At 40.4% G+C, this 27888-nt stretch overlaps 1 protein-coding gene and 1 pseudogene across 1 annotated transcript in view; one reads left to right on the top strand and one right to left on the bottom strand.

Annotated features, from left to right (window-relative positions):
• IFT88 (intraflagellar transport 88) overlaps nt 1-27888 on the bottom strand; it is a 145225-nt gene that overhangs the window by 62499 nt on the left and 54838 nt on the right. The window contains 2 exon segments of the mRNA XM_030307527.1: nt 4696-4782; nt 9203-9302. Coding sequence (XP_030163387.1) covers nt 4696-4782; nt 9203-9302 — 187 coding nt within the window.
• LOC115508620 lies at nt 24514-24663 on the top strand (annotated as a pseudogene).

The following is a 27888-nucleotide window of genomic DNA, read 5'->3' as shown; positions in this document are numbered from 1 at the left end:
CGGGCTCTGGGCGGATGGCTCGGAGCCTGGAGCCTGTTTCCGGTTCTGTGTCTCCCTCTCTCTCTGCCCCTCCCCCGTTCGTGCTCTGTCTCTCTCTGTCCCAAAAATAAATAAACGTTGGAAAAAAAAAAAAAGTGGGGTGCTACTGTCATAAAAAACTCAAAACATAAAAAACCTTGTCTTTTGGACTAGGCAGCAGGCAAAATCTGGAAAGCACTAGAACCATAGTAGTGGAGGATGGAGAAGGAGTAAGGAATTGTTATCAGAGGCTAGATAAAGGGCAAGTCATGTTTTGCAGTCATAAAACTGGGAAAACTGCCATCTACACTGACTTGGAAGACAGAACGTGTACTTAGTAAATATGTGCATGTGGCCAAGGAGATTTCTGGGCAGGAGGTTAAAAGTGCCAATTAATTTACTTTAATTGGGTCTGATAAGGTACAGTGAGAGAGGAGCTTAAGAGAAAACTTCGGATTTTCCAACTAGAGTTTGGCAGAAATATAGCAAAACAAGGACGTGTTGGGCCGGAAAATAAAATTATTTCATGTCGCTAGTTTCTCTGAGCAGCAAGTCTCAGAGTAAGAACTGGTTGCAGGGCAGAGATCAGATCAAGGGTGTGGCTGTAATGCCCTTTGGAAACATCTCAGGAAGATTTAAGGTAGTGCCTGGCAAAGGAGGCACTCCTCTTTAAGGTAGAAAAAAGCTTCCAAACATCTTTGGGGCTCTGTGCCCCAGCAGCCTCATGCACCTAAGCGGAAAGGGGTCTGTCTGCCCTGAAAACCACCGTGGATGCAGCTCTTGGGGCATGTGGGCACCCCAAATGAGATTTATAGGAAACCTGCCAGGTCTTTAAGGGAGTTGTACCAGTTTAAGCATTGCCAGCTTGGATTAAAGGGACAGACCGTCCAAAATGAAAGACAGCCTCCGGGTCCCCAATTTTTCTGGGCAGAAAGCAGGCTAAGAAAGTGAATCAGCTGCAAACACAGGTTATTTTTTCTGTAAAAGGAAGTGTTCCCAGAATGCAGAGGCAAGAGCCACAAGAGACTAAAGGATTAGGGCACCACTCCCAGGGATCAGAGCTGAGCCCTACCTAAGGAACGTCCCCTTCCTCACTTTCGGGGGCGTGGACCACATGTGCTCAGCTAGATGTCTGACCCACTAAGGACTAGTGGGTGCGAGGTGCCTCCACCTCACCCCTTTGGAATAAGAGTATCTATTACAGTGACCCTACTCTTATCTCATCGGAGGATGTGAAGTGGATGGGAGTCACGGTGTGTTTTCCTGTAAGCAGACCTTTGGGTCAAGAGGACCTGCACCTGAGAAAGCCCACCTCTATCTAGACTCCAAGCAGACGATGGCTCTTGGGCCTGATGCTGTGACAGGTGAGACTATGAGAGTCCCTGGAGGGCTGAGTACATTTTGCATATGGAAAGGATACACTGAATGCAGGCAGTGACAGATCATTAAAATAGTGGCCCCAAAGGGTCACACCTCCCAGTATTCAGGCCCTTGAATGGTTCTCTCCCGTGTTGGTTTTGCCCAGTAAGATAACAACAAATTCAACGCACACAGGAGCCTGGTAACCACCTGAGTGCACTGGGGTCTCCTCTCGTGGACCCTGCCCCACGTAAGAAGGCTGGGCTCCCCTGCTGGAGGAGGAGGTGGAGGAACGAGATGCTGGTCAACGGCTCAGCTAAGTCTCACATGTGAGGGAAGCATTTGGACCATGCTGCCTCAGTCAAACTTCAGGTGATGGCAGCAGGATGTGTGACCAGCAGAAGGAGCACCCAAGTGAGCCCAGCCTGTTCAGGTAGAATGTGAGGAAATACACAGTTATTTTAGCCACTACATTTTGGGGCAGCTTATTCCAGAGCAACAGAAACTGATACAACCACATACTAGGTACCGATAACATATGTTCAATATATATCATATACCAGGCCCATTACGTTGCCTCAAAATAACCATTTTCCCAAGAACTACGTGCAACAAACTATTGATCAGATACTCTGATAGCTCTGCTCAGTCGCCTAAATCTAGCTATGTTTCTTTCTTTTTAAAAAATCTTCTTTGGGGCGCCTGGGTGGCGCAGTCGGTTAAGCGTCCGACTTCAGCCAGGTCACGATCTCGCGGTCCGGGAGTTCGAGCCCCGCGTCAGGCTCTGGGCTGATGGCTCGGAGCCTGGAGCCTGTTTCCGATTCTGTGTCTCCCTCTCTCTCTGCCCCTCCCCCGTTCATGCTCTGTCTCTGTCTGTCCCAAAAATAAATAAACGTTGAAAAAAAAAATAAATTAAAAAAATAATAAAATAAAAAATCTTCTTGGTCTCCTCCCACACATTCATCAAACTTGGTCAAGATCTGGTCGCTAATTAAACCATTTGCACGAAATTTACAAGTGATTTTCTAAATTCAAATGTAATGACTCTAATGGAGACCATGCTTCAGCCCCCAGACCCGTCCTTCAGAAGTGCTGGGAATGCCGCTGGCCACGGCCTCAGCTGTCAGCCCACTCTGTGACTTACTCTAGCCCCATGAGAAAGAGGTGCCTTGCCCAAAGCTGCGCCCCCTTCCTGGCGAGCAGGCTGACTCCAGAGACTGGTTGATGCGGAGGCACGAAGGCCCGTCCCCCTCACCGCAGTGGGGGACAGGGCTGCACAGCCGTCCCAAGTCAGGGGGTCCCGCAGGGTTGGCTAAGGACTGTGGTGACTGCATCACAGCCCAATTTCCCCCTCCTCCACTCTGTGACGCTTCCAACCCTTCTCACTGACGTACTGATCCAAAGAGATCTGCCCTGGAAACTGCATTCCGGCTGATCTCCAGCTCGGAGTTTGCTGTCTCACCAGCAAAAGTGCCTCTCCTAGCCTTCATTCTCATGGACTACCTCTCTGATTTCAATGTTATATACTTCCTCTTTGTGCCTTCCTTTTTTCCTTTACTTCAAAGGCATCAGACTGTAGTTCCTTTCCCATCTTCTTGATCTGATTCTTATTTTTTGCCTCTTTAATGTATGTAAATCCCAAAGTCAGTACTCAGTTCTGTGCTACACTCTCGCCCCTGGAGATACCCTCTATCGTCTTAGTTCAGGCTGCTATAGCAAATACCACAGACTGGCTTAAACAGCAAACGTTTATTTCTCATAGTTCTGGAGGCTGGGAGATCCCAGATCAAGGTGCTGGCCAATGTGGTGTCTGCTGAGAGCCACTTCTTGGTTTGCAGGAGGACATCTTGCTGTGTCCTCACGGGGAGAGGGCTCTGGTTCCTTCTCTTCTAATAAGGGCGCTAATCCCATCAGGGGACCTGCTCTCATGACTTCATCTAACCCTAAGTATCTCTCCAAGTCCCTCCAAATACAGTCACATTTGGGCTTCAACATATAAATTTGGTTGGGGGAGGAGGACACACACGATTAGCCCATAGCATCTATTATCAAAGCTCTGACCTCTACGCAGACAATCATCAAATCATCTCTATCCCCGATTTCCCATCTGAGATCAGTTCCACATGCTTGTTGGCGATTACTATTTAAATATATCACCACTGTAGGGGCTTCTGGGTGGTTCAGTCGGTTGAGCCTCCAACTTCGGCTCAAGTCATGATCTCACGGTTCATGAGTTCAAGCCCCGCGTCGGGCTCTGTGCTGACAGCTCGGAGCCTGGAGCCTGCTTCGGATTCTGTGTCTCCCTCCCCCACTCACACTCCATCTCTCTCTCTCTCTCTCTCTCTCTCAAGAATAAACATAAAAAAATTTTTTTAATAAATATATATATATATACATATATCACCACTGCTACAAAAAATCTTAAAAACATATTAGAAAAAAACTCAGCATCTTTCTCCCTAATCTGCAGCCTCCTCTCAACCTGTACCTGGCACCATTCTCTTGCCAGTAGGCTTAAAATACTGCTATCATTCCTCACCAGTGGTCTTGATCTCTTTTCCATCACAACAGAGTAGGGGTAAAATTTCCACCGTTAACAGTAGTTCAGCACGGCAGTGATTCTCAGTGGCGCACCAACCAGAAGTTCCAAGAGGAACTGAGAATGTGGTTTAACTAAATATAGTGATCCTTATGTTCACATCCTCTCCCACCTTTCCTGTCTCTGTGCTTTTGTTCATCCCTTTAGTCTCCCCAAAATTAAAATGCTTTGTGCCTTCTCTGAATTTCTGAAACACTTATTATCTCTACTTTCAACCAACCTTCCTTTCTTCCATCTGAGTCCACCCACATGCCTCCTTTGTTCCAAATTAAGAAGCTCCCTTTTAGTGAGCTTTTAGACTTTTGGTATTCCCCATGACTGGGATCCGGCAGATGCTCAAAGTATGCTTCTTATAGATGACACTGTACCTTACGTAAATCATGTAACCTGAGCCATCACTTTCTTTACTACTAACATGGTGCTGAAACCGATCTCTAGCCCACCTCGCAGATCCGCACTGTGTAATCTTCTGAGTGATGTTTACCCACCATAATTTTTCTCCTTCCCTTCTTCTTCTGAGATGGTCCTCTCACTCATATCCATAAACTCAACCCCTGGCCCAGAACTTGTCGTGATCAGACCTCTAGGCACCCCATTCTACTACCATTCTCTACCAGTCTTCTTTGGAGCTTCTCTCTGGCCGTGCTCTTCGGGGAGAAATTTAGCAACATAAAAATACCACATTATCCACTCTTCGTTGTAAAAGAACCGGAACTTACCAAATAATACAGAAATGAGAGGTTGGTTGCAGCTGCACTTTTCACTCTACTGTCCTTTTTTTCAAACATTTTTAAGGTCTCCACAGCCTAGAAATGAAATATCTGGACGTTACGATCATTGTAATAGGACGGTATCCGGGCTTAAGGCTGCTGTAAAGACCACTGTGTCTTGAGTGTCACACCAGGGGAGGACACAAAGGGAATGGACTGATATGGTCAAGAAAACAGACGACAGAACGAGAATTTCATCCGAGAATCGGCATTTATAAAAAAGGACACAGCAAAACTAAAAGTGCAATAACTGAAATGAAGAACTTAACCGAGAGGTTTCACAGTAGGGTAGGTACAGCCAGAGAGTCATAAATATCGGGCCTTGTGAGTCTTATGACACAGTTTAGTGTCTATCCCGCATAATGGGGTGTAAGTGAGGTTTTTACCTAAAGGACACAATCAAATTTACTCTTTGCAAATCAGAATTTCTGCTTTTGGCTATCAGAGATCAGCCTACAGAAGACTATTCTACAGAGAACAATTAGAAAATTTATATTCAAATACTAAAAATATCTTTGGAAGGCACTACAGCACTACTGAGACAACCAGGATCTGAAGGTCAAGATCCCAGAAAATGTTCAGACTAAATAAGCAAAGGAAAAGAAGAGATGAAAAAAGGTCTCAGATGAAAAAAAGAGACATATGGGAACATAGCACAAAGGTCTAAGACAAACATAACTGGAACTCCCGAAAGGAAAGAAAGACTAATGGTCGAGAATTTTCCCAAAACTGATGACAGAAACTAATTCTGGGACTACGACAAAAAATTATCTCGAGTAGTTCCAAATATAATTATATTTTCAAGCCATGAGAAATGAAAGTACATTTTTAACCGCTTGGCAGGCCTGAGACCATCCTAACCGAACAGGATATTTGGAATGGTCAGACGCCTTACATGAAAAGTGAGTGAGTACTCAACCTAGAAACGCCTGAGAAATAACAGGAAAAAAAGCAGGTAAAGGCGATGGGTTTTCCTTCCTTCCTTCAAGATAACGTACACTGAGCAGAAAATGCATGGCTTTCGGCACTTTCTGCTCTTGGAGAGAGTGGAGCCAACCAAGAACGCTGCTTTCGTTTTTACGACGCTCACAAGCTGCTGCTAGTGAAAATATCTTGACAAATCTGCGTGCCGTGCAAGTGTCTGACCTCAAACGAAGCCTCGAATATAGCACCATTTAGTGTGCTGACTCAATTTTTTTAAGGATACATTCTCCATATGTAGGTTCCAATAGAAGTAATTATTCTTTTCAAGTTTTTCTGTTTGTTTGTTTTCTGAGAGAGAGAGTGCACGCGCAGGGGAGGGGCAGACGACAAGGGAGAGGGAGAGCGAGAATCGCAAGCAGGCTCCGTGCCCAGAGCAGAGCCCAATGCAGGGCTCAACCCCATGACCATGATATCATGATCTGAGCCAGAATCAAGAGTCACATGCTCAACCGACTGAGTCACCCAGGTGCCCCTCTTTTCAAAGGTTTTTGATTAAAGAAAATCACTGAAGTTTCTAGGCTAGTAGTTCATAATTCCACAAAGAAGAAAAAAGACCCCAACATCATATGCTCACTTTTGAGATTCTCTTTCTCACTTACTTTCTTGGAAGGATCTTCTGCAGAATTGCCAAGAAGTTCCTAAAATGCACTTCAGAAATTATTGCTACTTATGTTGTTCATCCTATAGGAGTTATCTCATTGACTCTTTATACAACGTCCATGGCTATTAATGTAAAAGTCACTGCTGTTTTGAATCTCTAAGTTTTATAAGATACACTTCCCTTTGAGTAAGAATTCTGAGGTTTTAAACTTTAGTTTTAGATTGTGTCAAAATAAATGTGTTAATTTAAAATATAAGGCACATGAATAGGTGTAACTCATGTATCCATTAAATTCTCAAAAGTAAAGTGTAGAGAGAAAATAATCAGTTTTCTGATATTTATGAAATCTGTAAGTAGATTATCAAAAGCAAGCTAACAACAACAATTAAAAAAATGCAATGCCATATAGTAGTTTAGCTTACATCATTCCTTTTAGAAACAGCTATTCATACTATTAATAAAGCTATTAATAAAGTGTCTTAGATGTGGCGCCTGGGTGGCTCAGTTGGTTAAGCATCCAACTCTTGGTTTTGGCTCAGGTCATGATCTTGTGGTTTTGTGAGTTCAAGCCCTGCATTGGGCTCTGCACTCGCAGCGCATAGCCTGCTTGGGATTCTTTCTCTCCTTTTCTCTCTCCCCCTCTCTCCCTCCCCCACTCACACTATCTCTTTCTCTCTCCCTTTTCTCTCTTCCTTTTCTCTCCCTCCCCCACTCACACTATCTCTTTCTCTCTTAAAATAAAGAAACTTAAAAAAAATGTTTTTTAAGTGTCTTAGATTTAAAAATTTTCATCTTTATTAATTTGCGGCTCACTGTTAACAAGACTTTAAGACTACATATAACACCAAGTTATTCTCCCCCCCAAAAGGTTACTATGAATTCAAATAATATGTAAAAAATGATGCAGTGCTACTATTTAAAATAACAGAAATATTTTGAAGTTTAAAACATTCATTTAAAAACATCTGAGAGAATAAAAACATTTCATATTTAAAATTTCTAAACTATTCTAAAAATGCTATGTAACTATTCTAATAAAAGGAATATTTTCAAGATTTTTTGCTTTGAAATGGGTGGTTTTCTTTTCTTTTTTTTTTTTTAATTTTTTTTTTTCAACGTTTATTTATTTTTGGGACAGAGAGAGACAGAGCATGAATGGGGGAGGGGCAGAGAGAGAGGGAGACACAGAATCGGAAACCAGGCTCCAGGCTCTGAGCCATCAGCCCAGAGCCCGACGCGGGGCTCGAACTCACGGACCGCGAGATCGTGACCTGGCTGAAGTCGGACGCTTAACCGACTGCGCCACCCAGGCGCCCCTGAAATGGGTGGTTTTCAAAACCGTTCTTTTACACGTTCAATGAATGCATAGCCAATATTTGTTTTTAAATTTTTTTTTAAGTAGGCTCCACGACCAATGTGGGGCTTGAACCCATGACCCTGAGATCAAAAGCCACATGCTCTACCAACTGAGCCAGCTAGGCAACCCCCAATATTACTGTTTTTAAAAATAAAATATATTATAGGGATGCCTGGGTGGCTCAGTCGGTGGACCGTGTGACTCTTGATCTCGGGGTTGTGAGTTCGAGTCTCATGTTGGGTGTGGAAATTACATAAAAATAAAAATCTGTAAACATTTAATTAATCAAAATAAAATATTATAACATCGATTCCTTTACAAGTGAAACTGATAAAAGTATACCAATAAAATTAAATTTAGCTATAAATAGCAAAACAAATAATGGAAAAAACATTGTTAATTTGGGTTGTGTTTTCTTTTCTTCCCCCCACAAACAATTAGGAAAATAGATATACTTTCATTTTGGCTTTCTTTCCCGACTGATGCCATCTAAGCTACTGGTTTCTGCATTCCACTGCATCTGTCCACACATGATCAAGGGCCTTCAGCCCAAACTACTTCATTTCATCTACCTTTGGCTTTTTAATGGATTTTTTCTCTATTACAAAGGTGACTACAAAGCAGAACTACCATCACAAAGAACCACACTCTGAGATTTCAGCATCTTTACTTAGCTACAGAATTATAACCTCATATTAGAAGGTATATATTTTTCTCTTTTACTTGAATTGTAAATAAAGTAGTCCTAGTCAAATGGTCATTATGAGTTATGTCAACCCAATCCCTTTTAACCTAACAGTGTTCCTTTCAACTAAGGTTTATTATACCCACCTCATCATACTTACAATATACAAACAAAAGAAACACAAAGTCAAAGCAGCAATGTTGAAAAGAAAGCAGAAATTACATTTTTAAAACATAAGTAAACTAATTAAAATCTTGAAAATGCAAATGGAACACAAAATATTTTAAAGACTACGGAGGGGGGAGCACCCATTCCATCTTGACCCAAGGCAGCAAGGTAGCAGTGATACCAGCAAGATGTCCTGGAGGACTGTGAAATTGTGCTTAGCAATGGGACCCTTTTATGCCCAAAGCAATGTTCCAGAGTAAACCAAATACACAAAACAGGTCACGGGAAAGCTCTCTGGTGAAGACAGGACGATGGAAGCACCATGCTGCTAGTTGGGCTCTTGGCCTTCCCTGCCTCTAAAAAACCTTACAGGTTTAGAGAACAGTTTGAAAACCTCTAGGGGAAAAGTTGTTCTCTGGACTAGAACATGGTTTAGTAATTTAGGAACCATGCGTTGCGTGACAAGTATTTACGCTGGGACAAAGAGGACAAACAGGTCAAAATTAAAGTAACACTATATTAATAGACATTATGTTAACACAAATAAAAATATTACTCAACTTCAGAATAATCACAGATAACAATATTCTAGAAGCAGTTTCCCAATATTATTGCTTTGACCAATTAACATATAAAACATCTAAAACTTTAAAAAACTTACTTGGTTAAAGTCCTTTTGTCTCAAGTATGTAATTGCTTTGTTTATTTCCAGATCATTTGCTAGCTCTACATACTGAGAGGCTTTCACAACTTCAACACACCTATGATGTAAAGCATAAAAAAAAGTTACTTTGTTTTGGCATTTTTATGTTGCTGGTGGCTTCCTTAAAACTGACTTTTCAAAAAAATTTTAAAGTGTCCCTAGCACTATCTAAGGCTAAGCACTTGATTTCTTCCGATGCAGGCAGTAAGTTACTAAATTCTTCAGTTCTTTTTTTTTTTTTTTTTTTTTTTATTTATTTTTGGGACAGAGAGAGACAGAGCATGAACGGGGGAGGGGCAGAGAGAGAGGGAGACACAGAATCGGAAGCAGGCTCCAGGCTCTGAGCCATCAGCCCAGAGCCTGACGCGGGGCTCGAACTCACGGACCGCGAGATCGTGACCTGGCTGAAGTCGGACGCTTAACCGACTGCGCCACCCAGGCGCCCCTTTTTTTCTTTTTTTTTTTTTTTTTAATTCTTCAGTTCTAAACTGATTTTTTTTTTTTTTTACTCAACTACTGATTTTTTTACCCAACTTTTCATTAGCTTGTTGTCACTTCTAATTATTTATGGTATTTTAAATGAAACTGGATTTATATCCATAGTCTCATTTTTAACTTAACTACTAAAACAATTTTAATTTGTAACAGGTAAAAGTATTTCTATGTATTTTTTCATCTTAAATGCTCTGATGGTGAGAAAAATTCTATAGAATTTGTAGAGTATGTTTAAGTTTTGTGTCCAAACTTGACAATCATAGATCTGTTCCCCAAAGGACACAGAACGTTTGTTTTTAACTATATATCAGGCACTGCATTAATTCCTTTATAAGCATTATCACGCTTAATAGTTTTTTTTTTTTAATGCTTAGTTTTCTAGAGAGAGCGAGAGAGAGAGAGAGAGAGTGCACACATGCACGTGAGCAGGGGAGGGGCAGAGAGAGAGGGAGAGAGAGTCCCAAGCAGGCTCTGTGCTGTCAGCATAGAGCCTGGCGCAGGGCTCGACCCCATGAACCTCGAGATCATGACCTGAGCCGAAATCAAGAGCCAGATGCTTAACCGACTGAGCCACCCAGGCGCTCCAGCGTTATCACATTTAATCCCCACAACAACCCTGAAAGACAGGCATGCTCTCTGTTTTACAGATAGGAAAACGGAAGATCTGAGATCACACAGCTAGAAAACTGTCAAGTGAAAATTTGAAACCCAATTTTTATTGACAGCAAAACCCACTTCACCAAGACTTTCTTTCAAATTGAGGTCAACTGAAATCAGTTTAGTGGATCATGACCTTTATTTAAAAAAAGAGAAAAAGAAAATACTAAAGGGCAATACACATAATAAGGGCAATGATTGTTTCATGCAACATGTTTCTGTAAACTATGTAAAATAAATGTCTGAAGTTCTGGTTCAAAAATGTTTCAAAGCCACTGGCCTGGAAAAATAATTTAAAAACATTAAAGCAAAAGATCTCTTTCTTCAGGTAGAATCTTTCATTTGATCTTTGACTTCTAAAAGAGCACTTCTGCTTGCAGTGGAGAGAGAGGACTTGAAGCCCTGCCTGCCTGGCCCCCCTCTGAATGGCCCTCTGTCCCCAGCCCCACCCCCAACAAAGGAGCCTGGAGACATGGCTAATGAGGGTGTGAGGGCTCCAAGCTAATGATCTGGAAACCACTGACACTTGTTGAATGTCTACTAGATGTCAGACATTATATACCAAATATTCAGGGGCTAAAAAAGGATAAACAAAATATGGTTCATGCCCTTACAGGGGATGCAGACCAGTAAACTAAGTTCGTGTAAGAACTATTACAAAGGAACACAAGAATGCAGTGGCAGAGAATCTAAACCAGACTGGGGAAAGGCATTCTAGAGATATCTATACTCAGTTTGAAACTCAACTTTGTATTGCTTACAAGAGACATACCTTAAATTAACAACACAGAATCATCAAAAGTAAAGTGAAAATAAAAATACCACTTGGGAATGCAAGCTGGTGCAGCCACTCTGGAAAACAGTATGGAGGTTCCTCAAAAAACTAAAAATAGAACTACCCTACCACCCAGCAACTGCACTACTAGGCATTTATCCAAGGGATACAGGTGTGCTCTTTCGAAGGGACACTTGCACCCCATGTTTATAGCAGCACTATCGACAGTAGCCAAAGTATGGAAAGAGTCCAAATGTCCATCAAGAGATGAATGGATAAAGGAGATGTGGTATATATATACAATGGAGTATTACTCGGCAATCGAAAAGAATGAAATCTTGCCATTTGCAACTACATGGATGGAACTGGAGGGTATTATGCTAAGTGAAATTAGTCAGTCAGAGAAAGACAAAAATCATAGGACTTCACTCATATGAGGGCTTTAAGAGACAAAACAGATGAACATAAGGGAAGGGAAAGAAAAGTAATATAAAAACAGGGAGGGGGACAAAACATAAGAGACTCATAAATATGGAGAACAAACTGAGGGTTACTGGAGGGGTTGTGGGAGGGAGATGGGCTAAATGGGTAAGGGGCACTAAGGAATCTATTCCTGAAATCATTGTTGCACTATATGCTAACTAATTTGGATGTAAATTTTAAAAAATAAAAAAAAAAAAAAAGAAAAATCCTCTTTGCGGCTTCCCAGGAGAAACAATGAAGATACCTTTGTTGAGACCCTTGGGAATGCTGGTGGAGGGGATTTCAGGATACTAGCAGATGCCTAGGGAGACAGAAATTCCAGAGATAGGAGAGAATTATGTCATGGAAGATGAGTCTGACCTTGGGATTTCAGCTTGGATAGAAAAAGAGCTTTTTTGAGAATAAACTCTGGAGGGTTTCTGAATGCCCTCCAGGGCAGCTCTTGAGAACTTATTCTAAATGTCCTGTAGAGAAGTTTCTAAAGCTAAAAGAGTATGGCTAACTCATCAGAGCCCCAAATAGCTGTATTCATCACGTAAAGTCAATTCAAGATCTTCTAAGAGAAGTAAAGACAAAACAAAACAACTCCTTGGACTTAAAAGACACAAAGCTCAACACGTTAGGAAAACTCTCAAAACAAAAAAAAAAATGAAGTTCTGATAATAAAGTTATGAATGACTCTGAAAACAAAAAAAAAACAACACTGATCAATCTACCAGGGATATACCTCTAAATCTTCATGCAACCAATAACATAATTTCAAAATAATATAAAGCAAAGTTAATAATCTAAAAGAAGAAATGTAGAAATCTACAACTGCAGTAAAAAACTTTTAACAGACCCTTCTCAATAGCTAAAAGAATAACCAAACAAAAATCAATAAGAATAAAATGACAAATTCCTTAAAAATGCACCTATCCAAAGTGACACAAGAAAGTCAAAATAATTTTGTAATTATTAAAAAAGTAGAATCTGTTTAATAAAACCCTCCCTATAAAGACAACTTTGAATGCAGACAGCTTTACTAGTAAATTCCTCTATTTGTTTAATAAAGAAATAATACCAATCTCATAAACTCCTCCGGGGGGGAGGGGGAACCACATCCAAACTTGTGATATAAAGTCAGCTTAACCTTGTTAACAAAGTCAAAGATGTTATTTTTTAAAATGTTTTATTTATTTTTGAGAAAGAGAGCGAGCGGGGGAGAGGCAGAGAGAAAGAGAGCAAGACAGAGAATCTGAAGCAGGCTCCATGCTATCAGCACAGAGCCCGATGCAGGGCTCAAACTTATGAGTTGTGAGACAGATCATGACCTGAGCTGAAGCCGGACGCGTAACTGACTGAGCCACCCAGGTACCCCCAGAGACATTATTTTTATTTTTATTTAAAAAATTTTTTTTTTCAACATTTATTTATTTTTTGGGACAGAGAGAGACAGAGCATGAATGGGGGAGGGGCAGAGAGAGAGAGAGACACAGAATCGGAAACAGGCTCCAGGCTCTGAGCCATCAGCCCAGAGCCTGACGCGGGGCTTGAACTCACGGACCGCAAGATCGTGACCTGGCTGAAGTCGGACGCTTAACCGACTGCGCCACCCAGGCGCCCCAGAGACATTATTTTTAAAGATACAAACCTCATCCTTCTCATTAATATGGATGGGAAAATGCTTAGGTAATGATTAGCAAATCAAATCCAGTGATATTTTAAAAGGATAATACATCACAATCAAGTGGAGTTAAATTGATAAGAATTGATAAAAATTCTTAGCCTGACCAGAAACAAAAGTAAAAATTCCTTAATTTGATAGAGTATTTACAAGAATCCAATAGCAAACATCATACATAATGGCAGGTTGTGAAAAGTTTTAACCCTGTGAATTCAGGAAAAAACAAAAATGCCTACTATATCACCACTTCTATTCAGCACTGAACTGGACATCACAGCCAGTGTAATGAAGCAAGAAAACAAACAGAAAGAAGCATAAAGATTGACTAGAAAGAAACAAAAGTGTCATTATCTGCAGACAGAATAAATGTGTATTTAGATAACCAAAAGAATCTAGAGATGACTATTTGAAAAAGTAAATTTATTAATAGGTCAGTGGATAAATATCACTATCTAAAATTCAACTGTATATCTACATACAAGAAATGCACAAGTAGAAAACAAAATGTTTAAACTATGCTGTATGCCATCAGAAACATCAAACGTGTAGGAATAAATGTAACAGAAGACATGCAGATCTCTAGACTTAAAACTAAAAAGTATTTCAAAGAAATTACAAAGACCTAAATGGAGGAATGTATTGTACTTATGGATTTGAAAAGTAAACATCTTTTTTTTTTTTTTTTTTTTCAACGTTTATTTATTTTTGGGACAGAGAGAGACAGAGCACGAATGGGGGAGGGGCAGAGAGAGAGGGAGACACAGAACCGGAAACAGGCTCCAGGCTCTGAGCCATCCGCCCAGAGCCCGACGCGGGGCTCGAACTCACGGACCGCGAGATCGTGACCTGGTTGAAGTCGGACGCTTAACCGACTGCGCCACCCAGGCGCCCCTGAAAAGTAAACATCTTAAAGATGTCAGTTCTCTCCAGCCTGATCATTGGATTTCAATAAAATCCCAATTATTTCCCCAGTAGGTCAAGAGAAGTGACAGACAAGCTGCAGACTAAAAGAAATCATTTGAAAAACACTGTCCAGACCTTCGCTAAGCTACTGTGCCCTACTGCTACCTTGGCGTTCATCTTGTTTGGCCACGTGGCCTGTTGGGACCAAAAACTAACACTAGCCTCTAACACAAGTATGTGTCCCAGGCAGCAATCTGTAGAGCACCAAGCAAATCTAAGTTCCTGATAGGACTTCCCCAAAAGTCCTTGTGATAAACAGTCTCCCCCACCTCCCAAGGCCTTCCCCTTATGCACCCCCCTACACAGACCCTCATGATGCTTACTGACGCCCCTACTCTTTGGTTTGAATGGACCCATCTGGCCTTACGCCATGAGCCCCAGAACACTCCACCCACAGATGCTAGTAAGGCATGTGCCCCAGGTCCTGCCTCTCTCTCTGCCTGTATCTGTCTTGACTTCCCTGGGTGGCATTACCAGGTATGCTGTGTACTTCCTCTAGGGTCTATAACAAACTTACCTCAGTTTCTCATGGTCGAGAATAATATTCCATTGTATGGTTATACCAGTACACAGCAATGAAAATGAACAAACCAGAGCTACATGCAACAACATTGCCAACTGCTATAGAGTAAAAGACACCAGACACAAAACAACAGGCATGGTACGAGTCCACCTATATAATGTTTAAAAGAATGCAAAACTAAATTATAGTGTTTAGGAATGCCTGGTTGTGTGGTTAAAGTATGTAGAAAAGCTAGGAAGTGATTTACCATTTCTCTGGAGATACCTGTCACCCTTCAGAGTGGGAGGGGCAGGGTCTGGGATAGGCTCAGCAGAGCTTCTAAGGTGCTATGTTCTCTTCTTTAAATGTTATTTATCTAAGCTATGTAATGACATAGGTGTTTGCTGTGTGATAAATCACTGAGCTGATGTTATTATTTTGTACAATTTTTATGTGCTTTATATTACACCACAAGGTTAAAAATAATTTAACCCTATATTAAATGAATTAACAAAATATAGTAAGAATGACAGAATGATATATAATTGAAAAATCCAAATAATGTCAAGACTGAATTTTCCTTTTTCTTTTTTTATTTAAATTTTTAAAAATTAAAAAAAAATTTTTATATATATAGATTCCTCAAGTGGGAGAGGGACAGAGGGAGAAAGAATTTTTAAAATTTTATTTAAATCCAAGTTAGTTAACATATAGTGTAATAATGGTTTCAGGAGTAGAATTTAGTGATTCATCACTTACATATAACACCCACTGCTCACCACAAGTGCCCTTCTTAGTGCCCATCACCCATTTAGCCCATCTGCCCAACAAACACCCCTCCAGCAACCCTCAGTTTGTTCTCTGAATTTAAGACTCTCTTATGGTTTGCCTGTTTTTAACTTATTTTTTCCTTCCCTACCCCTATGTTCATCTGTTTTGTTTCTTAAATTCCACATGATTGAAATCATATATTATCTTTCTCTAACTTATTCAACTTAGCATAATACACTCTACTTCCAACCATGTTGTTGCAAATAGTAAGATTTCATTCTTTTTGATTGCTGAGTAATATTCCATTGCGGGGGTGGGGTGGTGTGTGTGTGTGTGTGTGTGTGTGTGTGTGTGTGTGTGTGTGTGTATCACTTCTGTATCCATTCATCAGTCGATGGACATTTGGGCTCTCCACAGGTTGGTTATTATTGATAGTACTGCCATAAACATTGGGGTCCATATGCCCCTTCCAATCAGCATTTTTGTATCCTTTAGATAAACACTACAATGTGCAATTGCTGGGTCATAAGCTAGCTCTATTTTTAACTGTTTTGAGGAACCTTCATATTGTTTTCCAGAATGGCTGCACCAGTTTGCATTCCCACCAGCTGTGCAAAAGTGTTCCCCTTTCTCCGCATCCTCGCTAACATCTGTTGTTTCCCGAGTTGTTAATTTTAGCCATTGTGACAGGTGTGAGGTGGTATCTCATTGCAGTTTTTTTTTTTTAATTTGTATTTACCTGATGATGAATGATGTTGAGAATCTTTTCATGTACCTGTTAGCCATCTGGATGTGTTCTTTGGAAAAGTGTTCATTCATGTCTTTGGTCCATTTTTCACTGGATTATTTGTTTTTTGGGTTTTGAGTTTGATATATTCTTTATAGATTTTGGATACTGACCCTTTATCTGATACATCATTTGCAAATATCTTCTCCCATTCCATTGGTTGCCTTTTAGTTTTGTTGGTTTCCTTCACCATGCAGAAGCTTTTTATCTTGATGAGGTCCCAGTAGTTCATTTTTGTTTTTGTTTCCCTTGACTTCAGAGATATGTCTAATTAGAAATTGCTGCAGCCAAGGTCAAAGAGGTTGTTGCCTGTTTTCTCCTGTAGGATGATGGTTTCCTGTTTCACATTTGTCTTTTATCGATTTTGAGTTTATTTTTGTGTATGGTGTAAGAAAGTGGTCCAGATTCATTCTTCTGCAGGTCTCTGTCCAGTTTTCCCAACACCATTTGCTGAAGAGACTGTTTTTTCCATTGGATAGTCTTTCCTGCTTGTCAAAGATTAGTTGGCTATAGATGTGTGGGTCCATTTCTGGGTTCTCTATTCTGTTCCATTGATCTCTGCATCTGTTTTTGTGCCAGTACCATACTTTCTTGATGATTACAGGTTTGTAACACAACTTGAAGTCCAAAATGGTGATGCCTCCAGCTTTGGTTTTCTTTTTCATCATTACTTTGGCTATTCAGGGTCTTTTCTGGTTCCATACAAATTTTATGATGGTTTGTTCTAGCTCTTGAGGAATGCTGGTATTATTTTGATAGGGATTGCATTGAATATGTAGATTGCTTTGGGTAGCATCAACATTTTAACAGTATTTGTTCTTCTAATCCATGAGCATGGAATGCCTTTCCATTTCTTTATGTCTTCTTTAATTTCTTATATAAGCTTTCTATAGTTTTCAGCATACAGATCTTTTACCTCTTTGGTTATGCTTATTCCTAGGTATTTTATGGGTTTTGGTACAATTGTAAATGAGATCGATTCCTTGATTTCTCTTTCTGCTGCTTCATTATTGGTGTATAGAAATGCAACTGATATCTGTACATTGATTTTATATCCTGCGACTTTGCTGGATTCACGTATCAGTTCTAGAAGGTTTTTGGTGGAGTCTTTTGGGTTTTCCAAAAGGAAAACAGGGTTTTCACTCTGTGAAGAGTGAAAGTTTGACTTTTTCCTTGCTAATCTGTATGCTTTTTCTTTCTTTTTGTCTGACTGCTGAGGCTAGGACTGCCAACACTGTGTTGAACAGTGGTGACAGTGGACATCCCTGTTGTGTTCCTGATGTTAGGGGGAAAGCTCTCAGTTTTCCCCTTGAGGATGATATTAGCTGCTGGTCTTTTGTATACGGCCTTTAGGATGTTGAGGTATGTTCTTTCTATGCCTACTTTCTTGAGGGTTTCTATCAAGAAAAGATGCTGTATTTTGTTAAATGCTTTTTCTGCATCTATCAAGAGGATCATATGATTCTTACCCTTTCTTTTATTAATGTGATATATCACATTGATTTGTGGATATTGAACAAGCCCTGCAGCCCAGGAATAAATCCCACTTGATCATGATGAATAATTCTTTAAATGTATTGTTGGATTCGGTTTGCTAGTATCTTGTTGAGAATTTTTGCATCCATGTTCATCACGGAGATTGGTCTGTGGTTTTCCTCTTTAGTGGGGACTTTGGTTTTGGAATCAAGGTAATGCTGGCCTTGAATGAGTTTGGATGTTTTCCTTCCATTTCTATTTTTTGGAACAGCTTCAAAAGAATAGGTGTTAAGTCTTCTTTAAATGTTTGGTAGAATTCCCTGGAAAGCCATCTGGCCCTGGACTCCTCTGTTTGTTGGGAGATTTTTGATTACTAATTCAATTTCTTCACTGGTTATAGCTCTGTTCAAATTTTCTATTTCTTCCTGATTCAGTTTTGGTAGTTTATGTTTCTAGGAATTTTTCCATTTCTTCCAGATTGCTCAATTTGTTGATATATAATTGTTCATAATATTCTCTTATTGTTTGTATTTCTACAGTGTTGGTTGTGATGTCTCTGCTTTCATTCATGATTTTATTTATTTTGGTCCTTTCCTTTTTCTTTTTAATAAATCTGGCTAGGGGTTTATCAATTTTGTTAATTCTTTCAAAGATCCAGATCCTGGTTTCGTTGATCTGTTCTGTTTCGTTTTGTTTTTTTTTAATATCGTTGGTTTCTGCTCCAATCTTTATTATTTCCCTTCTACTGCTGTTTTGGGGCTTTATTTGCTGTTATTTTTCCATTTTCCAGCTCCTTTGGGTGTTAAGATTAGGTTGTGTATTTGAGACATTTCTTCCTTCTTTAGGAAGGCCTGGATTGCTATATACTTCCCTCTTATGACTGCCTTTGCTACATCCCAGAGGTTTTGGGCTGTCATGTTTTCATTTTCACTGGCTTCCATGTACTTTTTCATTTTCTCTTTAATTTCTTGGTTAACCCATTATTTCTTTAGTAAAATGTTCTTTAATCTCAAAGTATTCGTGGTCTTTCCAATTTTTTTCTTGTGATTGATTTCTATAGAAGTTTCATAGTGTTATAGTCTGAAAATATGCAAGGGATGATCTCAGTCTTTTTGTACTTGCTGAGGGCTGATTTGTGCCACAGCATGTGCTCTATTCTGGAGAATGTTCCATGTACACTTGAGAAGAATGTGTATTCTGATGCTTTGGGATGAAATATTCTGAATGTAAACTGTTAAGTCCATCTGGTCCAGTATGCCATTCAAAGCCAGTGTTTCCTTGTTGGTTTTCTGCTTAGGTGATCTGTCCATTGCTATAAGTGGAGTGTTAAAGTCCCTACTATTATGGTATTATTATCAATGAGTTTATGTTTGTGATTAATGGACTTATATGTTTGGGTGTTTCTTTGTTGGGGCATAAATATTTACAACTGTTAGATCTTATTGGTGGATAGACCCCTTAGTTATGATATATGATATAATGCCCTTCTTCACTTCTTGTTACAGTCTTTGTTTTAAAATCCAGTTTGTCTGGGGGCACTGAGGTGGCTCGGTTATTTGAGCATCCAACTTCAGCTCAGGTCATGATCTCAGTTTCTGAGTTCGAGCCCTGTATTGGGCTCACTGCTGTCAGTGCAGAGCCCACTTTGGATCCTCTGTCCCCCCCTCCCTGACCTTCCCCACTTGCTCTCTGTCTCTCTCGTAAATAAACATTAAAATCTAGTTTGTCTGATAGAAGTATGGCTACTCCAACTTTCTTTTGATGTCCATTAACATGATAAATGGTTCTCCATCCCCTTACTTTCAATCTTCCAGGTGTCTAAAATGAGTCTCTTGTAGGCAGCATATAGATGGCCCTTTTTTTTTTTTAATCCATTCTGATACCCTATGTCTTTTGATTGGAGCATTTAGTCCATTTACATTTAGAGTGATTACTGAAAAATATGAATTTAGTGCCATAGTGTTGCCTATAGAGTTGGAGTTTCTGGTGATGTTCTCTGATCCTTTCTAGTCTTCGTTGCTTTTGTCCTTTTTTGTTTCGTTTTGTTTTTTCTCCACTCAAATAGTCCCCCTTAAAATTTCTTGCAGGGCTGGTTTAGTGATCATACACTCCTTTCATTTTTGTTTGTCTGGGAATCTCTTCATCAAGAGAGAGAGTCTTAAGCAGGTTTCATGCTCAGTTTGGAGACTGACACGGGGCTCAATCCCACAACCGTGAGATAGTGACCTGAGCTGAAATCATGAGTCACACGCTCAACCGAAAGAGCCACTCAGGTGCCTTTTTTTTAAATAGCCACATTAATATCATTTTAAAAAGTCTTTAATGTAAATCAGCCTCAAAAAGCTAGGTCTGAATGAATAGAAAAATAATAGTCTTTAAATTTCAAAACTGGTTCCCTTTTACTGAATGATTTAACATAAAATACAAGGAACTGGTCTAACGGGTCCAGGTCTAAGGTGAAACAGAAGACTCTATACTGAGTTCTGTCTTGATGATATAATATAAATATTATTCAAATGGAACAGAAATCCGATAGCTTAGTTTAAATGTTTCTTTATGTTAATTTCAAGTCCTAAAAATTATCCAGACATTGAGCAGATGTTATTTATATCTTAAAAAGCCTCTTCTTTAGTTTTTTTACAAAGAACAAGACATTTGAGGAAAGCAGACACGGAGGAAGTATGACACCCACAAAGAACCATTATGGAATGTTTTCCTACATATGAAACATCTTGTAACCCCAGGCAAAGGCTCTGATGTTGACTGTAAACAGCACAGCCCTGCATTTAAAAATATAGACAGATAAGCAGATAGGTGGAGAGACAGATATGCACATGGGTTCCGTATGTGTATAGCCACATAAAATGTACACTATATGCACCCATGTCCACATACACATATAGAGTAAAGTTTCTGAAAAATATGATGTAAGCTTTACATCTTTCTTCAAAGTTACTAGAAACATGGGCTTTCATGTAACCCGAGCTTTGGTAAATTTTTTTTTTTCAACTGCCAAGTTCTATCTAGGGAAATGAACGCCTACCTAGTTAACACATAAAGAAATAGGACTTAATACATTTTAGGTTATAAACGGAGTCTTTAAAATACCTATGTGTTATAACAAGTGTATTATGAACACTATGTTTGTCGGCAAAAACTAACACTTATATTAGTTTTCTACTGGAGGACCGATGTCAGCAAAATGGTGGTATAGGAATTTCTAGTGCCTGCATCCTCCCAGAAATATCAATTTTAAGACCTATCCATGCACGAAAATACTTCCACAAGAGCTAAGGATTCTAGGTGAGGGATTACACCACCTGGGTGGAGGTGAGCTATATGAAAAGATAGGATAGATAGATTCACACACCCTCTTTACCTCTCCTTTGAGCCCAGACAGCTCAGCATGGAGAAAGGGAGCCTTTCTGTGAGAGAAGTTGAGTAAAGTAAGTGTCTGACCTCACCCCAGCCTCCAGTCCAGCCTGCCCCGGCACCAGAGTGACTCTCATTGCCCTTAATGGCTCTGGCAGTCTCCTGTGACTCCAGGCCGCTGCCCACCCTGGTGCCTGTGGGATTCTACATCCTTAGGTGGCTCCTTGGTAGTGCCTGTGAAACCAGGTGGTCCGCTTGCCCCAGTGCCTGTCGGCTCTAGTGGCTACAAGCGGCTCCTGCAAACCTAAGTCCCCGGCCCAATGGGCACCAGTAGGCCCCGGTGGTTCCAGGCAACCTCCACGGCCCCAGGTTCCCAGCCAGCTCCCCAGCCAGCTCCCACGAACCCAGGTTCCTGGCACATCCCAGCCCCCGCCGGCTCCCAGGCAGCAACTTTGGCCCAGTGCTTCCAATCAGCACCTGTAAACCCAGAGACAGTATGACTGGGCCTAGACACAGGATGACTACTGTGTCCTCAAGCTTCCAAGCCACCTCAGCACCGGGCTAGCTACTAGCCCCAAGCCTCCAGACCATCCCAGCCCCAGGTCAACCCTCCTCCAGGAATAAAGGAACTGGCAGCACCATTTCCCTCCACCGGCCCAACATAAACACACATCCACCCACGGGACTTGCTCACACCGCTGCCTCTATCCCTGCACATCGTGCTTCTGCCAGTGTACCCCTTTCGACAGCCCGCCTTGGTCTGGATGCTGCGGGGCCCCTCCCCCAGATGACCCACGGCACCCAAAGCTTGCCCGCATGCCAGCCCCTCTGCCCTCCGCCGTGCTTCAGCAGATCCGCCCTCTCCAGTACGCTCTCGGCCAGAGCCCACACAGGATGGTGCCGCAGGCCTGGTGGTGTGCAAGCAGCCCCTACAGTGGCCGGCACCACTCCAAGGTGACTTCTGCCCCGGAGACTGGGAAAAATAACCACACACACACACACCAGTCAGATGGAGGCCCCGGCCGTGGGCTGGCGGCAGACAACTGGTCCAACTGCAGGCCCTGCGAACCGGTGAAAGCTTCTCAGGGGACAACACAGGGAAAGCGTCCTGCAGTTTGGTGCTACTGCATCTCTGGCAAATGCTTGTTCTGCCTCGACTGGAGCCCAAGGCCTCTCCAGACTGGCCCACCACACCACAAAGGCAAAGGGAGCCACTGCAGACGACTGGACCGAAGGAGAAAGTGGCTCAGCCACACAGCAGGGCACACGCATCACACACAGGGGACATTCTCTGAAGCACCAGGGTGTCGTAAACAGGGAACACTGCATGGCAGGGCTCCTTTACGAGACCAGTACTCTAGGGGTGCCTGGGTGGCTCAGTAGGTTCAGTACCTGACTCTTGATTTTGGCTCAGGTCATGATCTCACAGTTTGTGAGACTGACCCCTGCATCAGGCTCTGTGCCGACAGCGCAGAGCCTGCTTGGGATTCTCTCTTTCCCTCGCTCTCTCTTCCTCTCTCCTGCTCTCTCTCTTTCTCTCAAAATAAATAAATAAACATAAAAAAAATAAGGCCAGTGCTCTAAAGAACAGGGGACAGCCTGACTTTTCTCACACACTGAAACAGACACAGAGAGACAAACTGAGGAGACAGAGGAGTATGTCCCAAACAAAAGAACAGGAGAAAATCACAGCAAGAGACCTAAGTGAAACAGAGGTAAATAATATGCCTGATAGAGAATTTAAAGTAATGATCATAAAGATACTCACTGGACTTGACAGAAGAGTGGAGGACATAAGTGAGACCCCTAATGATGAGATATAAAAGAATCAATCAGAAATGAAGAATACAATAAATGAAATTAAAAATACATGAGATAGTATAAATAGTAGGCTAGACGAGGCAGAAGAACCAATCACTGACCCTACAGGATGGAGTAAGTGAAAGTAATCAAGCTGAGCAGATGAGGAAAAAAATTTATGCAAAAGAAGAACAGACTTAGGCAATTCAGTGATACCATCAAATATAATAACATGACATGACAGGGATCCCAGAAAGACAAGAGAAAGCAAAGGGGACAGAAAATGTATTTGAAGAAATAGTTGAAAACTTCCCAAATCTGGAGAAGGAAACAGAAATCCAGATCCCCCAACAAAATATAACCAAAGAAGTTCCACGCCAAGACACATAGTAATTAAAATGGCAAAAAGTAGTGAGAAAGGAAAAAATTTAAAAGCAGCAAGAGAAAAGAAGTCAGTTACCTACAAGGGAAAGCCCATAAGGCTGTCAGCAGATTTTTCAACAGAAACTTAGCAGGCCAGAAGGGAGTAGTATGATATATCCAAAGTGCTCAAAGGAAAAAATGTGCATACAAGAACACTAGACCTAGCAAGGCTATCATTCAGAATAGAAGGAGAGATAAAGAGTTTCCCAGAAATGTTAAAGAGAACTCTTTGAGTGAAAAGACCATAAGCAAGAATAAGAAAAGTAGGAATCAAAAAAGCAATAAAAACAAGTTCTCTGTAAATATCACTCAAGGGATTCACAAAATAAAGGGATGTAAAAAGTATGCCACCATATACCTAAAATGTAGAGAGGAGAAGAGTAAAGAATGGGTTCTGAGCCTGGATGGCTCAGTCGGTTAAGCATCCAACTCTTGATCTTAGCTTAGGTCATGATCTCACAATTCATGAGATTAAGCCCCACATCAGACTCTGCACTGACAGCACGGAGCCTGCTTGGGATTCTCTCTCTCTCCCTCGTTCTCTGCCCCGTTCTTGGCTTGCACTCTCTTTCTCTCTCCCCTTCTCAAAATAAATAAATAAACTTAAAAAAAAAAGAATGGGTTCAAATTTAAGTGACCATCAACTTAATACAGACTGCCATATGAACAAGAAGTTATATACATACCTAATGGTAACCACAAGTCAAAACTACTAACAGATATACAGAAAATAAAGAGAAGAAGTCCAAGTATATGACTAAAGAAAGCCAAGTAATCATGAAAGAAGAGAGCAAGAGAAGAAAGGAATGGAGAAAAACTGTAAAAACAACCATAAAACATGTAACAAAATGGCAATAAATACATATGTATCAATAATTACTTTGAATGTAAATAGGCTAAACACTCCAATCAAAAGACAAAGTGTGATGGAGTGAATGAGAAAACAAGACCTACCTGGACATTACACGGATCCCAGACCTACACTGCCTAGAAAGAGCCTCATTTCAGACCTAAAGACACATATGGATTGAAAGTGAAGGGATGCACACTCAGCGGAAGCCACTGTGGAGACTGGACTTTGCTCGTTCGTGCACCTTGCTCAGCCTCCCTGCAACCATGTCTGACAAACCCAGTATGACTGAGATTGAGAAATTCAATAAGTCAAAATTGAAGAAGATAAATGCAAGAGAAAACTCGACAGCCTTCAAAAGAAACAGCTAAATAGGAGACGCTAGCAGGTGAATCATGAGGCAAGCACCACCAATCTGCACTGTGCATTCCACAAGCACTGCCTTCTTATTTTACTTCTTTTAGCTGTTTAACTTTGTAAAATACAAAGAGGTTGGATCAAGTTTAAATGACTGTGTTGCCCTTTCCACATCAAAGAAGAGAACTACTGACAATGAAGGCCATGCCTGCCTCTCCCATCTGTCTATCTGGCTAGCAGGGAAGGAAAAGAGTTTGCATTCTGGTAAGGAAGAAGCTGTGTAAAACAACAGTGAAATCTAGGGCATAAATCAAGCTGGTCCAAGGAATCCTGCAGGCTGTAAAATGTAGTTTAATCAGAGTGCCATTTTTTTTGCTCAAATGATTTTAATTACTGGAATGCATAATTTTTTAAATATGCAAATAAAAAGTTTCAAAACCTGAAAAGAAAAGAAAAAAGAAAGTGAAGAGATAGAGAAGAAGCATTTATCACTCAAATAGATGTGAAAAGAAAGCCGGGATAGCAATACTATTTATATCGGACAAAACAGATTTTAAAACAAAGATTGCAACAAAACACAAACAAGTACACTAAATAATCAATAAGGGGACAATCCAATAAGAAGATATAACAATTGTAGGGGCTCCTGGGTGGCTCAGTCGGTTAAGCGACCGACTTCGGCTCAGGTCATGATCTCATGGTCCGTGAGATCGAGCCCCGTGTCAGGCTCTGTGCTGACAGATCCGAGCCTGGGGCCTGCTTCAGATTCTGTGTCTCTCTCTCTCTCTCTCTCTCTCTCTCTCTCTGACCCTCCCTCATTCATGTTCTGTCTCTCTCTGTCTCAAAAATAAACATTAAAACAAAAATTAAAAAAAAAGAAGATATAACAATTGTAAATATTTAGGCACCCAACGTAGAAGTACCCAAATACATAAAACAGTTAATAACAAACATAAAAAAGAAATAATTGATAGTAATTACATCAACAGACAGATCATCTAAACAGAAAATCAACAAGGAAACAATGGCTTTGAATGACACACTGGACCAGATGGACCTAACAGATATATTCATCCTAAAACAGCAGAACACACATTCTTTTCAAGTGACATGGAACATTTTCCACAACAGATCACATATTATGCCATAAAACAGGTCTCCACAAATGCAAAAAGATCAAAGTCATTCCATGCATCTTTTCTGACCACAGTGCTATGAAATTAGAAATCAACCACAAGAAAAAAAATCTGGAAAGAACACAAATACATGCAGGTTAAATAACATGCTACTAAACTGTGAATAGGTCAAACAAGAATTCAAAGAGGAAATCAAAAACTACAAGGAGATAAATAAAAATGAAAACAAAATGATCCAAAATTTTTGGGATGAAGCAACAGAAGTTTATAAAGGGAAGTTTATAGGAATACAGACCTACCTGAAGAAAAATCTCAAATGAACAACCTAACGTTACACCTAAAGGAGCCAAAAAGAGAACAACAAACAACACCCAAAACCAGTAGAAGAAAGGAAATAATAAAGGTTAGAGCAGAAATAAATGAAATAGAAACTAAAAAAAAAAAAAAAAACAAAAAACAAAACTAAACAAAAAAATGCACACACACAAACACACAAACAATAGAACAGTTCAATGAAACTAGGAGCTAGTTCTTTGAAAAGATCAATAAAACTGATAAACCTTTAGCCAGACTCCTAAGGGGAAAAAAAAAAAAAGAGTACTCAAACAAATTCAGAAATGAAAAAGGAGAAATAACAACCCAACACCACAGAACTACAAAGGATTAAGAGAATATTATGAAAAATCATATGCCAACGAGTTGGACAACCTAAAAGAAATGGATAAATTCATAGAAACCTGCACCTCCCAAAACTGAATCAGGAAGAAACAAAATTTGAACAGCCCAATTACCAACAAACAAAATTGAATCAGTAATCAAAAAACTCCCAACAAACAAAGGTTCTGGACCAGATGGCTTCATGGGTGAATTCTACCAAACATTTAAAGAAGAGTTAATATCTATCCTTACCACCAACATCTATTCCAAAAAATAGAAGATGAAGGAAAATTTCCAAATTTGTTCTATGAGGTCTGCATTACCCTGATATCAAAACCAGATAAAGACATCACAAAAAAAGAGAAGTACAGGCCGATACCTCTGATGAATATAGATGCAAAAATCTTCAGCAAGATATTAGCAAACCCAATCCAACAACACAGTAAAAAATCATTTAGGATGCCTGGGTGGCTCAGTTAAGCGTCTGACTTCAGTTCAGGTCATGATCTTGAAGTTCGTGGGTTCAAGACCCACAATAGGCTCTGTGCCCACAGCTCAGAGCCTGGAGCCTGCTTCAGATTCTGTGCCTCCCTTTCTCTCTGCCCCTCCCCTGCTCGCACTCTGTCTCTCTCTCTCTCTCTCAAAAATAAATAAACATTAAAAAAAAATCATTCACCATGTTCAAGTGGAATGTATTCCTGGGTTGCAAGGATGGCTCAATATTCGCAAATCAATCAACATGATACATCACATCAAAAAGAGAAAGGATAAAAACCATGCAATCATTTCAACAGATGCAGAAAAAGCAGAGAGAAATGACTGTAATCCCCAAGATGACATTTAACACCAGGCCAGGACAGTAACCATCATACAGAAAATGGAGCAGAGAGAGAGAGAGATTCTGTAAGGGAGAACTCCCAAGAAAAACCTGAGGCCTCAACAGAAACAAACAATGCAAAAAAAGAGAGCCAGGCAACTGGAAATACCAATAAAAACAAAACATCATGGATCACCTGTGAAGCCTCCAGTACAAATTAAACCAGGAAGACAGTGTATTCCGAGGAATCAAATGGACTCCCAAGTAAGAAACAGAATGGGTAAACATCTAAGAGATGATAAAAATATGCAGAAAGCATAAGTTACATCTAGCAAGGAAAAACATGAAAAGTAATTAGAAAACTAAAAAACAAAACCCAAGCTCACAGATACAGAGAACAGTCTGGTGGTTGCCAGGGTGGAAGTAGGAAGAGGGTGAAATGGATGAAGGGGCTCAACAGGCACAAATTTCTAGTTTATAAGATAAAGTAAGACATGGGATATAACACATAGCATAGTGATCATGGTTGATAATACAGTACTGCATGTTTGAAAGTTACTAAGATAGACCTCAAAAGTTCTCATTGTAAGAAAAAAAATCATAACTATGTACAGTGACAAATGTTAACCAGACTTATTGTGATCATTTTCCAATACA

The sequence above is a fragment of the Lynx canadensis genome, chromosome A1 (genome assembly GCF_007474595.2).
Source record: "Lynx canadensis isolate LIC74 chromosome A1, mLynCan4.pri.v2, whole genome shotgun sequence".
NCBI classification, from domain to species: Eukaryota; Metazoa; Chordata; class Mammalia; order Carnivora; family Felidae; genus Lynx; species Lynx canadensis.
The sequence above is the reverse complement of the archived record's forward strand: the minus strand, read 5'-3'. Positions and strand labels throughout refer to the sequence as shown.